This window comes from Camelus dromedarius, chromosome 9 (assembly GCF_036321535.1).
Source record: "Camelus dromedarius isolate mCamDro1 chromosome 9, mCamDro1.pat, whole genome shotgun sequence".
Lineage (NCBI taxonomy): Eukaryota > Metazoa > Chordata > Mammalia > Artiodactyla > Camelidae > Camelus > Camelus dromedarius.
Window position 1 is genome coordinate 76,266,967 of NC_087444.1, and position 17,083 is coordinate 76,284,049.

General features: G+C 43.2%; 1 protein-coding gene across 2 annotated transcripts; it reads right to left on the minus strand.

Moving 5' to 3' along the window:
- Positions 1-104: 104 nt before the first annotated feature.
- LOC135318446 (zinc finger protein 347-like) lies at positions 105-16,511 on the minus strand. Of its 2 annotated transcripts, none has more exons than XM_064489799.1 (5): positions 16,455-16,511; positions 11,954-12,043; positions 10,261-10,381; positions 4,027-5,156; positions 105-348 (listed from the first exon to the last, which is right to left on the minus strand). In XM_064489799.1, the coding sequence occupies exons 2-5, from the start codon at positions 11,966-11,968 to the stop codon at positions 283-285; spliced, it is 1,332 nt and encodes a 443-aa protein (XP_064345869.1). In that variant the 5' UTR covers positions 11,969-12,043; positions 16,455-16,511; the 3' UTR covers positions 105-282. The 2 variants fall into 2 exon arrangements, 1 of the variants encoding a protein (XP_064345869.1); XR_004138563.2 differs by having other exon boundaries at positions 272-348; positions 3,625-5,156.
- Between the last annotated feature and the right edge of the window lie 572 nt (positions 16,512-17,083).

Here is a 17,083-nt window from a genome sequence, read left to right on the forward strand (position 1 = left end):
CGGGAGCGGGCCCTGGCGGAGCGCTAGCGGAGGGGCGGGGCTAGTGGTGGGGTTAGGAGGGAACCCAGATAGAGCTGGAGGGCGGGGCAGGGGCGGGCAGGGGATGGTGCGTCCCTGTACCTTTACCCGCTTCTTTCAAGTTACAGTCTGTTGCAGTTTTGAGGTAAAAGCTTACACTTCTGTGGGCATTTATGTCGGAGACTAAGATGTTTCCTCTTAACAACAACGGTTGCAGTAAAAAGTTGTTGCTCGCGTGCATGGATCGTGAGACTCAACACCAATTCAGTGGTTGGGAACGCGGTTCTCCAAGCCGTTGCTGTGGGGCCGTGGTGGATCCAGGAACACTTCCTGAAAGTAGAGTTAATTTAGGCTCTTTAAGGAAAGAAGAGCTGGACTTGTCTCTGTATTACAAAGTAGAATGAGAAATAGACATAGGAGATTTTATTGAACAATGGTAGTGAATCTGATATAATCGCAACGGTCTTCATAAGAAAAAGGCAGGTTAAGTTTGACTCATGTAGAAATTGATGATGTAATGGAAGCATGTCAACAGAGATAAAGAAGGATTTTATGAGGCTACCTTGCTGCCTTAAAAGAAGGAGGAAACGGACCAAGAGGCAAAAGATTATGTGGCCTCTGGGATCCAGGAAAGACAAAGAAACAAATTTTGATATGGAGTATCCAGAAGGAACACAGTGCTTTGCACTGGACTCATTTTACATTTCTGACCTCCGAATCAGAAGAGAATATATTTGCTTAAGGCTCTCAATTGGTGGTAATTTGTTACAGAAATAGGAAATTTAATGAAATGATGTATGTACAAAATCAAAAGAATCCCCACAGATTTCTAGAAAAAGCCTAATTTGGAAGGTGGCAGGATACAAGAACAACGTTTAAAAATGTATTGCAATTTTATATACTAGCATCGCAGAAATTGAAATTCAAAATGTAATACCACGTGTGAAGCCTCAAAAAAAGAAAAATGTGTAAATCTAAAAATATATGGACTTTTTGCTGAAAATGAACAAAATAATAGTGAAAAAAATTAAACATGACCTTTTTATGTAGGTCATCCTAGAGAAACATACCATATTCATTAAACTTTTAGAGAAACACATAAAATTCATTGATTGGAAGGCACAACATAGAAACAGTATTAATCCAATTTGATCTACAGGTTTAATGCATTTCCAATCAAGATTTTTTGTAGCCACAAACAAGATAATTCTAAAATTAACATGAAAAGCAAAACACCAGAATATCTGAAAAATGCTGAAGTGGTTGGAATCACTCCACATTACCTCAAGACTGCTAAGAAAATAGCAATTGCTAATAAAAAAGTTCCCATTATATATTATTCATTTGTAAGAGAAAACTCACGAACATGTATCTTTTCAAATTATTTCACTGACTCAAGAACAAAAAAGAGATTTGCAAAATTTTAATTTTCTTATATTTTGTATATGCTTACTATGTTCTTATTTTCGCATCATGTAAATCCAGCTGCGTGCATGGTTTTCTTTGGGTACAATTAAGAACAGGAAGCACTACATTCACGTGCTACATATTCATGAATGTGGAGCAGGCTTTAGGGAGTGTTCAAAAAAAGTAAAACAGACCCAGGAAGGAATCCCTTGACCCCAGCACGCAACCCAAGACTTAATTGTTTGACCCCTCCCAGGAATGTGACCTTAAACCAGTCACTCTGGATTTCAACACTTGTGAGGTAATCTACAAGGCAGCATCTTTGCCCTCTCTCCCCCAGCGAAAGGTAACATTGCATAAAGGAATTTTCTCTGTTGGTAATACTTTTCTCTCTGCCTGGTTGCTACCTACAAAAACTTTCCATTTTGTACAGGTCCTCTGAGTATCTCTTTATTTCCTAGATGGAGTGCACCCTGATTCATGAATCACTCCAGAAAGCCAAGTAGGTCTTTAAATTTACTTTGTTAACTTTTTGTACTTTACTAGAAACAGTCTGAAATGTACTTCTATGGTACTTTGATTAAAGCCACAAAAATATTCTGGAGCAGAGTTTGGAGAGAATAACTCAAGGATAAATTATGAGTGTCTAATCACCAAATTGTATGTTTTTGATTCTATCAAGGAAAGAAACTGGTACAGATTCTTTCAACCCTGAATGCCTAATGGTGCACGTTTAGCTTCCGTTATAAAGTACCAAGGTGGAATAAAACTGTTGTTCAGAGGACCATGGTTCACCGAGGGTTATAAAAAATAATAAACTTTATTAATCAAGACAGGGGACCTAGGGTACATTTTGAGTTAAACCGTAGTAAGAGGTAATGGCAGCAATTAAATATCAATCATGCACATACATCCACGATTTTGGAATTTTCTCCTTTTTAAATTTCTTTTGTTTGTTTGGGGGTGGGTAATTAGGTTTACTTATTTATTTTAATGCAGGTACTGGGGATTGAACCCAGAGCCTTGTGCATGCTAAGTCTACACTCTGCCGCTCAGCTAAACCCGCCCCTCAATTTTGTTTTTTTCAGTTAAATGTTCCTCTCATAACAGCTCTCCCTTGGATTTCAAAGAGTAAGACTAAGTTTTCATGGAACATAGATATGTACAACAGCTACTCCCGTGCAATGGAGAAACTGACCAACTTTTCCCGCGCATTGCTCACAACACATACTCAGTCCCTAGTAACTGGTCCCTCTCCTCCCATGAAAAGCCCAGGCCCTTAATGTCCTGCCTGCTCTGTTCAGTCAGCTGAGGTAGAGCTTTCAGTCCTGTAACCCACTGTGACCTATCCATGGACCAGAACCCTGAACATAATGAGCACAATGAGTCATGTGGATTCTTGGCGGAAATTTTTACAACATTCAGTAGATTGGAAATGCTGCTCTCCAAAAGAAGTCCTCTCTGTTCCAGAGCTTCGCTCTCCAGCTGCAAGCTTTAGCCCACATACTACTTTGTGCAGTTTCTCCTAAAGATGTGTACTGAGGAGTCCAGCACATTGAGAGGCCTAAATAAAAACTCTGCTCATTAATTTGTATGATTTCTGTTCAACAGAAGAGAAGATTCTCCTCCTGTTGCCTAATACTTGAAGTCAAGGAAAAAGTTCTGTCATGCCCATTGCATCTGAAAGATCTCTCTCCAGTATAATCCCTAACCTGTGACCTTTGGGTAAAGCCCTTGCCACACACATTTCATTTGTGTGGTTTCTCTCCAGAATAAATAATCTGATATCTACTGACAACTGAGTAACAATCTGAAACTGTGCCATACTCATAGCATTTTTAAGTATGAAGTATTTGGTGAACCCTCCATTTAAGGCACAACACAAAAGCTTTGCTACATTCAGTACATCAGTAATGTTCTGTCCCATATGGACTACCTGATGACTGGTGAGAAGTGAGCCCTCAGTAAAGGTTCTCCCCGTTCAGGGCACGTGTGAGGTAATCTCCAGAATGAATTATTTTGTGAATGCATTCCTTACCCAAAGTCCTGGTCATACTACACACATTTACCTGCTTTCCTTCTAGGATACCCTGGAAGCCTAAAGTGTGGATATCTGCTAAAATGGATGCCTAAAATCCCTCAGCAGCCTGGATTACCTGAGGGTAAGTTAGGCTTCAAAGTAGGATTTGCCATACTTACTACATTTGTAAACTTTCTTTCCAGTATGAATTCCCTGGTGGATTCCTTTTTTTTGAACTCCAATTGATTTACAAAGTTGTTGGTGGACCCTGAGGTATGAATTTTGACTGAAGACACTGAGACGTTCGTTACATTTCTACAATTTCTGTCCATTATGGATTATCTGATGGTGAGGCTTTGCCACACTCATGACATGTCCACCATTTCTCCCCAGGATAAATCTCGCATAAACTTAATGTACCAATTTTGAATGAAGACCTTCCCACATACGTCACATTAATATGGTTTCCCCTTTGTATTTATTTCCTGATGTGTAGTGAGGATTGAGATCTGAGTAAAGGCTTTTCAACACCCTTTCCTTTTGAAAGGTTTCTCCTAAGTATGAATTCTCTGATGACTTACAAGGGTTGCTTTTTGACGAAAGACCTTGCCACACTCATTACATTTGTAAGGTTTCTCTCCAGTATGAATTCTCTGATGTCTTGTAAAGTTTGAACGATGACTAAAGACTCTGCCACATACAACACATTTATGTAATTTTTCTCCTGTATGGATTAACTGATGACTCCTGAGGCTTGAGCCCTCGTGAAAGGTTTTGCCACATGCAATACATCTATAAGGCTTCTCTCCAGTGTGAATTCTCTGATGAACTGCAAGGGATGAATTTCGACTAAAGACTTTCCCACATACATCACACTGATATGGTTTTGCTCCTGTATGCATTCTCTGATGTTTCGTGAGGTGGGAGCCATGATTAAAGGTTTTCCCACACTCGTTACATTTGTAAGGTTTCTCTCCAGTATGAATTCTCTGATGACCTCCAAGGGTTCCTTTTTGCCTAAAGGCCTTTCCACACTCATTACATTTGTAAGGTTTCTCTCCGGTATGAATTCTCTGATGAACTGCAAGGTAGGAATTTCGACTAAAGACTTTTTCACATACATCACATTTATGTAATTTCTCTCCTGTGTGGACGATCTGGTGTCTACTGAGGTATGATCCCTGAACAAAGGCTTTGCCACACTGATTACATTTATAAGGTCTTTCTCTGCGTGCTTTCTGGTCTTGTGTTAGTATTAAAGGATGCATAAAACCATTGCCACGTATGTTACGAATGTTGGTCTGGATACTAGAAGAAATTCCTGGAAGTGGTAAAAATGAGGCACAATTATTGATACTCTTGTTGGCTTGATTAAACTCATCAATTTTCTCCTCACTTTTAAAAATATGCAGGTTGTCCAGAGAGCTTAATGCAGGCCCTTTATCCACAGGCTTGATTCCTGCAATACTTTCATGTTGATCTCTCTTATCAGTAAGGTTTTTCTTATGGGTTACACTCATTGCGTTGTAATTTCCTGCCTCATCTGTCTGCTGTGACTCAAAGTCATATGTATTTTCTCGGATGCTCCTGAGGTAAAAGTGTTTTATTTTATTCCTTTCATGTCCTGCCAACATCGCTGTTTGGAATAGTTCTCCTCTATCAGTGCTTGCTTTTAGTTGTAATTTCTTGATCACATGTACTTCTGACATATCTACAACATAAAAAGAACTGTAAGTATTTTATTCATCAGAATTTATAAATGAATGTTTCATCTTACACACATGATATTACACTGAAACAAGTAATTATACCAGAGTTACGAAACTATGTACCATGATTTTATAAATTTTAGGAACACAAAAGGAATAGAATTCTTGAACTAAAGAAAAAGTGATCAGAGATAATTGAAATAAATTTAGGGCACCCTAGTTTCAAACAACCTATGATGAAACACTCACATTAAACAAGATTCTGTTAGCTGTCAAAGAAAGTGTAGTTTTCCACCACGACACCAAAGCACATACCATTAGACATACTGCTCTCTCATAACTGAGAAAAGAATATTATATTACACACATATTTTTCATACTTATAAGTAAATGCTAAAGAACAGACAATATAGTGTAGCACTAAATAATCCAAAACTAGCATATCTACTGAACACAAATGAGTGGCCCTTAAAAACTGGGAAAGAAATATAGCATAATGAAAATGAAGAATATGGCAAAACAATTTTTTGAAAAACAAAATATTTTAAAAAATACCTTCTATAAAATAATATACCCATAAATAAGCATAAACCATTCTGTGTGACCATCATCTGTGAATCAAAATTAAATACTAATAAATGAAATATTCTCCAATTATGATAACAGTGAATAAGCAGAGCAATTCCCTACCGAGGCAGTGCCATGAAATATCCAGTTCATTGGCTCCAAAATATATGGAATAAAGAGTAAGCAATTTGTAAATTTATTCATAGGGTCAGAAACAATGCTAATCAGAACCAACTGCAACAGAAATGCATACAAGATATAATGTAAACAAAGGGATGTCATAACCAACATGACAGAATATGAATGTATCTTTGTATATAATAGTATCTTTTCGGTCTTCATTATAAAAAATGCACTATTCTTAAAAAATAATAAAATAATATCATTTGCAGCAACATGGATGGACCTGGAGAGATTGTCATACTAAGTGAAATAAGCCAGAAAGAGAAAGAAAAATACCATATGATATCACTTATATGTGGAATCTTTAAAAAAAAAAAAAGACAGAAATGAACTTATGTACAAAAAGTAAACAGACTCAGAAATAGAAAACAATCTTCTGGTTACCCAGGGGGAAGGGGGCAGGAAGGGATAAATTAGGAGTTCAAGATTTGCAGATACTGACTAGTATATATAAAATAGATAAACAAGTTTACACTGTATAGCACAGGGAACTTTATTCAATATTCTGTAGTAACCTACAATGAGAAAGAATATGAAGACGGATACAGGTATGTATACGTACCACTCAAACATTATGCTGTATGCTGTGACACACTGTGATCCAACTCTACTTCGATAAAGGAAAAAAATGCACTATTCTAAGCCATCTAACAGCACTGTAACTTGTAAAGACCCCGAATCACTAATCAAAAACCATTCAACTTAAAAAGCCACATAGCTGCACTGCAGAATTCTACTCAACATTTAAAAACAATTAAAACCCACCTTCCTTCAACTCTTTCCCAAAAAACTGAAGGGAAAAGTTCCAAATTCTCCCTGTGAGGTCAGAATTATTCTAATACAAAAGCCAAATAATGGCACTACAAGAAAACCAGAGACTAAAATTTCTAACCAAGAATGATGCAAAAATCACCAACAAAATAATAGTCATGTGAACTCAACAGGACATTAAAAAAATTGTATAAGTAATGGGGATATATTTCTGAAATACAAGGATGGTTCAATATATGAAAATCTAACAATGTTAAATAAAGCAGCATGTTAACAAAATGAAAGAAAAGAATCGGATTAACATCTTAACTGATACAGAAAAAGCAGTTGATAAAAGATAACAGCACGTTGTGATAAAAGGATCCAATAAAGTAGAAACAAAAACATTCCTCAGCATTAAGGATCTATGTTAACAGTGATGGCTAACATCACACTCATACAACGGTGAATGACTTAGAAGCTTTTCCTCTAAGATCAGGAACAAGACAAGGATATCTGCTCTCACTGTTTCTAAAAACATATTACTAGAAGTCCTAGCAAGAATACATAGGCAGAAAAAGAGATTAATGATCTCTTTTGAGAAACAACATGATCTAATATGTAGAATACCACGAAGGATCTGCAAAAAAGTTGCTAGAAATGATGAAGGAACTCAGAAAAATTACAAGATATAAAATCAGCAAGCAAAATTCAATTGTGTTTATATACATTAACACTGAAAAAATCAAAAATGAAATTTAGAAAATAACTCCATTTACCATCAAAAAAGAAATAAAATTCTTGAAATAACCTTATATAACAAGGGAAAGACTTGTACAATGTAAACTAAAAACAAAGCATTAAAAAATATTAGAAAATATACAAATTAATGCAGTGATTATCTCAAGTTCATGCACTGGAAGTCAATATTCTCAAGATGTCAATACTACCCAAAGCGATCCAGAGTCAACACCATCCTTATAAAACCCCAATACTGTTTCTTGAACAAACAGATTAATCCATCCTAAGATTTATATACAATCTCACAGTATCCTTGATCGCAAAAATAAGGTAAAAAGGAACAAACCTAGAGGCTTCACAATTATGTCAAAATTACTACAAAGCTGAACTACTCAAAGCCGTGTGGTACTGGCATAAAGACAGACAGAGAGACCAGTGGAACAGAGCATGGACGTCAGAAATAAACTCTTGCATTTCTGATTACATGAAGTTCCACAAGGCAGTGAGGACCACTCAATGGCGCAAGGATAGTTTATTAAAACAAATGATGGTTCATTATGGAAGGTATCACTCCACTTCATAAACCTTCTCAAAGATGCTTCAAAATTAGGCGCCGAGGTAGAATGAACAAAGGCACACGCAGGTGACAAAGAATATGCCGTCACTAACACTTTACTCAACAGCCTCACAAATAGGAAGCTGTGAACTTGGTCCCCAGGAGAAATCCTCATACCACCTACGGAGACTGAAAGGGCGTGGTCGTTACGAGGTGTGAGAGCACTGTCACAGAGCCCTTGAGACATGAATTTGTGACGTTCCTCAAAAGCAAACAAAAAAAATTAAAAAGACTTACAAGTCTGGCTCTCCTGATACTTAAAAATTTTTTTTCAATTTGTTTTTTTTTTGCAGGGGAGGTAATTAGTTCTATTTATTTATTTACTTCTGGAGGAGGTACCGGGGACTGAACCCAGGGCCCGGTGCAAGCTAAGCAGCGCTCTACCGCTGAGCCCCACCCTCCCGCTTCTCCTGCTGCTTCCGGCCTCGCGTGGTGGGACACGCTGACCGCTCCACTAAGCAGCTTCAAGTGCGGGTTGCTACACACGGCAGAAAAATACTGTAACATATGAGGGGAAGTATTCTCCTCCAAAATTCTCCGTTACCCAGTAACCTCACTCCATAGAGTTGGCCAGAGGTTGTCCATTAACTCAGGGCACCCCATCACAGCAAGGAAACTGGATAAAATCTCAGGCTTTAGGACTACGTATATCAAAAGCAAATTTCAGAGGAATAATCACGCAAACGTAGGAGAGGAAGAAAATAGGAAGAGTAGACGTTTCACGACTAGGCTGAGCAGCACAGACCCAACAAAATACAAGACAGGTGGGTCGGACGTCGCAGGACCCTGCGAGGAAGCCACGCTCCCTCCGCGCACCGACGCGGAGCCGGGCCTGAGGGACCCACGCCCACCCGACCAGGGACGGGGGATGAAAAAGAGCATCTCTGTCCACTGCCCTTATACTCATCCTAAGTAATAATTACAGAAGATCCAATCCACCCGGCGGCTACCACAGCCCTGACCTGTGTGGGAAAAGCAGGAAAAGAGCAATGGCTGAGGGATGGCAACAAGCAGATGGGGCCTGAGACAGCTCCACGCAGGTCTGAGGTGGCAGGTGGGATCAAACAGCAGGCAGTGTGTTCCCATTTTGTGATTAGGTCTTCTAAGAACAGCCAACCGGGAGGGAACTGGGCAAGGTCCGGGGATTGGAGTTTGGAGGCAACAGCTTTGATCTACATGCACTGAGATCAGAGCATCCAGTGGAATCCTACCCTGAAGGAGGTATGAGGGGTGAGAGACCTCGAAAACAGAGCCTGCCCCACACTCCTCAAAGTCAAGTAACAAGTTCACAGGAGCCACATGACAGCATGTAGATCATGATACTTTGTCTCTGGTGGAGCCGCAGCACCACTGAAGGATGAAAGAACACAGTTTACAGAAGGGTAAGTTACAGAGAAAAAAATTTCCTCTGAGAGTTTACAGTAATGAGTAAACATCTATATTCCCACAGAAGTCTCTGAGGAGGGGAGAGTTTCCCAAACACTATCTTTAAAAAACATTTTTTTGGGTGGGGAAGTAGCTAGGTTTACTTATTCACTTATTTTTGGAGGAGGTGCTGGGGAGTGAACCCAGGACCCCATGCATGCTAAGCATGCGCTCTACCACTTGAGCGACACCCTCCCCACCTCAAGTACTATTTAATAACAAGGCTTCTCTGCCCTTCTGAGGTCTGACCAGTGTTCACACATCGATCCACCACCAAAGGCATTCACTTCACACTTCACAGCCCAGGGCTCTTTCTCTTACTACAAAGTGGTAAAACATTCAGATGAGAAACAGAAATTCCCTTACATAAGAAAAAATACGATTTGCTGTGACTTTTCCAGACTCTTACTTATCTGTTCAGCTGAGGATTAAGGACATTACCAATGGATCTAGAAAAATATTTCAAAATTTTAGCCACTGTCTGCCTCCTTCTGAATACACAGGGACAGTATAATATGCAGAAATGTAGCTGACCTCCTAGAAGTGCTAACTCAAAAGCTCTGGAGAAGAAAACTGGAAAGTCTGCCGTTAAGCTTGATACATACAAAAGCTCTGGAACAACCTCTGATGTTCCATGAAGTAAGCAGATTGTCTCATGAAAAAGTACTTTCAAACTCCTGGTGCCAGGCTGTGAAGCTTTTCATGTCTGAGTCAACAGAGATTGCAGATTAGTCAAGCAAAACACAGGCTCCCAAGGAGCACACAGGGAAAATGCAAAGACACCCAAGGGAAGATCGCAACATCTGGATGGCAGTTCTCCTCACCCAGGGACAGCAGGTTCCTGCAGGTCTCCAGCATCACGTCCCTGTACAAGGCCCTCTGAGCAGGGTCCAGGCACTCCCACTCCTCCTGGGAGAACTCGATGGCCACGTCCTCGAAGGTCAACTGTCCGTGAAATGAAAACACATTTCACCAAGTATCCCCATGAGAAGAGCTCTTATTTGCACACAAGATGAGAAGAGGAGAGAGGGGTGAGGATCAAGTCAGCTGAAGTGTGTGTTCTGACAGATCCGTGGAAAGGTATTGGGATTAAATTCTGGGTCTCCAACTCTAATTTCTCATGCCTTTTCATAGAGATTATGATATCCTCCAAGCAATGTGGATTTTTCATTTCAGGGGAAAATACACAAAATAAATACAAATAAAAATCAACAATGGCTTGTCTATGCAGGAGTGTTAGATATTACATGTCACACACTGAGTGATACTCAGTATCTAGATGAGCTACAGGCTGAGTGGTGTCTTCAGAAATGACAACGTCCACAGTGGCTTCATACAAAACTAAATTATGAAGATGATGGCAAGAACAATGACTAAAGGTGTCTGAATACTTCCTATATGCTAACTATTACTCTACATGTTTATAGGTGAGAACTTTTTATCAACAAGATAGCTCACTGGAGGAAGATCTGTTCCAATCTCACAGAAGAGAAGTATCAGAGAGACACTAAGAAACTCCACTTGAGGAAGAAAATGAGGAAGACACAGCAAACACATAAGCTAAGGTGGCTGGGCTCCTGAACTGAAGAAACAAAAACTTAAGTAACAGAAAAGGCATGAAAAGTACATTGACACAAGTTTCCCTGAGAAAACTTGAAAGTAGTTCAAGGCAAACAACATGAAAGTGCATAATCAATGGAACAGAGTAGAACACCGGAAATTACCCTGTGAATACAGGTAAACAGGACAGACAAGGGAGCCCAGACGACACAAAGGCGAAAGGACAGAGTCAACAACAAATGGGGCTGAGAAACTGGGTATCTACCAGCAGAAGGATGGAACTGGGCCTCTTCCTGCATGAAAGGCAAAAACTTCTGAGTGTCAAAGAACACAATCCACAGAATGAAAAGACACCTTCTTAAAAACAAGGTGATGAAAGCAATTTAAAAAATTCCCAAATGTCAGAGAGTGAGGTTTATTTCACGGTTAAAAATCGATGACAGAAGAAAACACCCTGTGTCACTGATGTCTCTGGCTTTCCACTCTGTTCACAGTCATTAAGATTTAAGTCTGTGACTCAGTCGTGTAGCTCAACTCTCTTAGAAAACACAGAACAAATCTTCCCTAATTGGTCTGATTTCCCCATTTTACCACGTATTGTGCACATTACTACCTGACTTCCCCATGCAGCTTCTTTCTCTGGTTTACAGAGAGCACACAGCGCACCCAGATGGGCCCCTAAACCCTCCCTGCTGCCCCACAGCACTGACTCCGCGTCTCCAACCCACGGGGGTGAAGCCCGCCCAGGACGCCGCCCGGGGAGCCGCTTCACACGTTCCAGGTCCCGGGGTCCCGGGGGTGGAGTCTGAGTGGGGAGGACAGGCGCTGAGGGAGGGCCCTGGGTGACTGTGGATGTACAGGTGTCAGGCAGGACGCTGCAGAGTCAGACAGGACTAGAGAGCCCAAAGGGCCTTTCAGGAAGGACAGACTGAGAATCCAGTGAGAATATGACTTTACCTGAGAAACAGCCATTCCTGACTCCTTTTTTTGCTCTTCCTTCTCTTCTGGACTTTTCCTTCAGGAAAGGCAAGTCTTTAGAGGTCAATCCTGAAAGTTGGAAAAATGTCCTTTAATGCTGAGAATCAACACAGCCCTCCCTGTGCCACAACCACACACACAGGGGAGACCTCACCACGTGGAACAGACAGTCCTCTGCTGCCCACTGTCATAGGAGGGACTCGGATCAGGAAACTCCACACACAGACCAACAAGGGAGTTTCCCACACTGTCCTCAGACCACGATCCCCTCCTGGTGAGACCCTCACCCACATGGCAGCAGTGGGTGCCTCAGCTGGACCCGACAGCCCCCTTCAGGTCACAGACCAGGCCCTGATCCATCCCCACGCAGAGCAGAGTCCCCTCCCCCTCAGCCCGGATCCCAGCCCTCAGGATGGGAGGACTCAGAGTCAGGATGCTAAGTGAGGGACCCAGACTGGAATCACCTGGGGTCCCTTAAATATCACTGAGGTTGGAACCCACAGACTATATGAAGGGGACTAACTGGTCAGAAGATAAAAACCATGTATTCGAAACATGTCTGACTGACCTAATGTGAAGCCTGGGTCGAGGGGAGCCCAGCACACCTCCCACTTTCTTTTTCTTTCCCAGCTTGAGGTATAACTGGTGCACAACAATGGCGTACATATGAGGTGCATAAAGTGAGCATCTGACAGATGTCTACACTGTGTAATAATTACCACAATAAAGTAATTTACATTTCCATCACTCACTAGTATTTTATTTCTGTGTGCTCAGAACACTTAGTGCTGCTCTCAGCAAATTCCAACTATATAGTAACACAGTATGACTGATGGTAGTCAGTTCACGGTACATTAGATGTACATGTTGAAAATATTTCCCTCAGTACAAAGATTTCCTTTCCCTTGGAGATCTAGACACAGGTGGGTTTCACACACTGTGTGCCTGTTCGATGTCTAATTTATTTGGGAACTTCCATACTAGTTTCAAAACGAGTTGTACCATTGCATTCCCAGCCACAAAGCACAAGGGTTCCCTCTACTTTGTTTTTTGTGTGAGAGTGTGTGTGTGTGTGTGTGCGCGCGCGCACGCACGTGGGCACACCTATTTTGAGACAGATGAGGAGAGGACAGTACAGGAATCAGCACTGACGGGCAACAAGAAGGCAGTACCTGCATCTTCCCAAGGATGAGCTCTGCACTCAGATCCCTGTGGTGTTGCTGGCCCTCTGATTCTGGGAACAATCTTTTCCTACATCAAAAAACTTAATGGTCCCTCAAGCTGTGTCCACAGGCACACACCTAGCAGAATGTCCCTAATGCAAACATCCAGCCATTTAAAGTTGATATACAAAATTTCCCTTTTGGAATCAAATTAACTTACAAAGTCTCAGGGGGCCAATATAGTGTCCATACAACACTTAATATTCCACTCATCCGGCTATAAAATACCAGAAAACATTCCAAACTGTAACAAATCATGCTGGAGGGAAAAATACATACGAAGACACTCAAGGAGCCACTAAACGCAAAACAGAATATTTTCATTACAGAGATCACAGACCAAACACTGTCATCTCCAAAAACTACATATAAAAAGAAAGATGTTTCTGGTGATGGACATGCTCCAGTGAGAACCCAACATCTCTTAAAAAAAATTTCAAATTGCCTTTTGTATCTTTCAAAGTGCATCTCATGCTTTGTTCATTTGTAACCTAACATACTAAAAATTACCAGAGGGAACACAAAAATTACCAGAGGGAACACACAAAATGATCACTGAAATTGTTCCTATATAACTCCAAAAATTGTACAATGATCCTTGAGCTGCCAAAAGATCCAACACAAGTCATCTGCGAAGTGGATGCTGTGCGGAACTCCCTAGATCCATCCCCTGAGGACAAGGCAATGAATGCCCAAATCACCCATGAACCCCATTCCAGGTGCTCCAGCCAAAACTGAGACATCCCTTGCTCTCAGTCCCACATCCTGGAGCCCACAAGGGACAGGCGCTCACACTGCTCACTAGGCTCATCCTGACGCCCACACTGGCTGCCAGGTCCCGTCTGCAGATCCCACAGGCTCCCCTCCGCTTTCTTCATTTCTTCATCTCTCCTCCACGCAAGCGTGGGAAACAGGGCAAAAGGCACAAGGACCTCTCAGCAAAGGCATCACAACAGGAACACACACAAGCTGCCACCCAAAGGACACTGGACATTGGGTATGACGGTCAGGAAGCAGGCCCCCCTGGGAAAACTTACTAGCAGTTGGGGAACTGATGGAGACCAGTCACAAAGGCATTTGAGTTCAGTGAGGAAGTCTCAGAGACAGTCGGTCCCCAAGTTTCTTGTCTCCTGTTCTCCTCACTCACAGGTAATTAAAAGATACCTCAGCTCTTTGAGGGAGGCCACCATCATGCCCCCTTAGGCTCCAGACTTCTGCCCACCCTCAGCACAGTGAGATCACTATCCCCGACTCTGAGCGGATGAAATACTGAAGGCAAAGCTCCCAACAAGGTGGCAACAGGTCCCTGGATGCGCACAGCCTGGAACACTTGGGGGCTACAGCACAGCAGTGACACAGCACAGTTAACATGGGGACACCTCAGGACACTGCATGAGGACACCAGTTCTGCTGGGATTTTTAGGACTCCCTACATCTCTGAGTCATCTTTTTAGCAATTCAGTAGCCACACGGGGTAAGGATCAACGAGAGCTGAAACGTGCAGAACAAATATGGGAACCATCCGCATCACCTACCCTGTTCCCTTGGTCCCCCCTGAGGACCGTTCACCCCAACCCACAGCCCCAGCATCTAATCACCTCCCCAGAGTGAGGTGCTGCAGCCATCCTGGGAGGAAGAGGAACACTGTGAGCCCTTCAATGGGGGGAGAATGGGAAAGGCTCCAAATAATCCATGGAGAAGGGCACTTGAAGGTGACTGAAACAGAGGCTTTTGAAACAGAGGCAATGAAACCTGGATATCATAACAGAAACTGTCAGGAGGGAATAGAGACACCTCTCTGAGCTAAAACCTGAGGGAGGACAAAGGGCCTGAGCCATGGAGACTTGAAGGCAAAAGGTAAGAACAGGAACTGAGATCTCAGAATAGGTTTCAGTGTTTGAAAACAGAGAAAAGGTGAATGTAACTTGAGCAGAGTGATCCCTGAGAACAGGGTGAGCTCCCAGGATAAGCCTGGAGACACTGGCAGGGCCCGGAGGATGACACAGGGCTGTGGAGCCACAGTAAGGAGTCGGGATTTGGGGGAGGACAAATGAGAACCAATGGAGATCTGAGTGCAAAAGTGACATAAACTCTCTTCAAACTACACTGAATGCAGAGAAATCCATCTGAGGACGGTCTCTCTGACTCTCAAGTCTTCCGGGTTACACCCTTCTATCCATGCTATCCCTTCCTCTCCACTCTCGGGCACCCCAGGCGGCTGGGCTTCCTTCCCGCTCTCGCTCTCCCTCTGCTTTTTCTCACCTTTTGGCCTTTTTCTCTCCCAGGACTAAGATGCTCTGAAGGCCAAGGTTCCACGTTTTCTCCTCTCCCTCACTCTCTGTGAACTGCCTCACCACTGCTACCCGCTCCTACCGGTGATCCAGGACCCCGCTCCCTATGTTGCGGTCCAATCGCTGGAGATCTGGCTTTTAAATTTCTCTATTTTGTTCCCATGCCTTTATTCGGATGTCTTTCTTTTTACTGTCTCTTTGCACGTCCTCAGCCATCTTTTATGTTCCCGTTCTTTCGCCCTCATTCTTTTCTCCTTCTCAGAGTTTTTATTTCTCTGAAACTCACTGATTCTTTGGCTTTCCTGACCCCTCGTCCACGTTATTTATAGGAACGAAAACTGAATAAGGTGCCCTCCTACCAAAAGAGCCAGTTTTCCAGCAGGGTGGAATATGGGACGGAAGAACCATAAATGTCACATGGCTGGCCCAGGTCACCTCCCCCTACGAGGGGTGGGGGAAGGGCTGACTACGAAGGGGAGGCCCGCGGAGCAGAAGGACAGGCCTGAGGAGGACGCTGGGACAGAGGGGCTGGGAGGCAGGGGGTCTCAGGAGAGGGCCGGGCTCCCCAGAACCCCGGGACCCGGGAGAGGACGCGGCCTCACGGGAGCGGGGCGGCAGGCGCTGCCCTCCAGGGGCCGAGAGGGCTAGGCTGGGGGCGCGAGTCCACCTCGCGGAAGGGGACGTTACACGGGCGGGGGCGGAGGGGGTGAAGGGTTTTATGAGGGAAAATATCAGGAATGGCGGAGTCTCCGCGACCGAAGGTAGAAAAGCCAAGGGCAGAGACTAGCCTCAGACCGGTTTCAGACCCAAAGGAAAAGATCCCAGACCTGGAGCGGCGCCGTCGGGACTTATGTGGCCGGGGGGGGCCAGGTGCTGGGGTGAGAGGTCCCTAGTGACTCCCACACCCTGAGGACGGAAGAGGGGGGACAGAGCAGCACAGATTTACATTAGAAAAGAGGAACTTACGGTCAGCTGCGTGACCTTCCCTCGGCTTCTCGCCACTTCCGGGTCCGTAAACGTCTGCACAACCGCGAACAGAGAGGCGGGACTTCCGGGGGCGGGGCCAGGGTATCTCCACCGGCGAGGCGGGGCTAAGAGGGAGTCAGGTTTGCACGGGGACAGGCGGGAGGCTGGGCAGGGGACTCTGGGAGGCCGGGGGAGGAGATAATACTTCCCGTTGTCTTGACCCCTTTGGTTTTAAGTCCCAGACTGGAAGAGTTTTCCAGTAAAAGCTTACAGTTATGTGGGCGGCTAAACGTGGAAACTAAGATGTCTTGCTCCTGAGGCTCAAGCAATCCAGTGGCTGGGAACGTGGGTATCCAAGTGGTTGCTGTGGGGCTGTGGTTGGATTTCGGAGTATTTACTGCACGTAGAATTCGCTTAAGGCTGTTTAAGGGAAAGAGAGCTACACTTGTCTCTATTATAAACTAGAATGAGAAATAACAAAACTCTCCCCTAGTAGAATGGGCCATTTCATACTGGAACGTACAAAGACAGCTTTTCATTTCTATTCCTAATTCAGCCAGGAGGCCAGCTCAACGCGCCTCAGTCCTGGGAGTAGTTATGAAATACTGGTTAGGTGAATTGCCCAAGAT

What these genes read in the sequence shown, in the direction of transcription:
- LOC135318446 (XM_064489799.1), bottom strand. An exon ending in CAGGAACCTGCTGTCCCTGG is followed by an intron (nt 5,157 to 10,260) that starts GTGAGGAGAACT and finishes TTTATGTTGTAG; the next exon opens with ATATGTCAGAAGTACATGTG. An exon ending in TTCGTCAAAAAGCAACCCTT is followed by an intron (nt 349 to 4,026) that starts GTAAGTCATCAG and finishes CTCTACTTTCAG; the next exon opens with GAAGTGTTCCTGGATCCACC.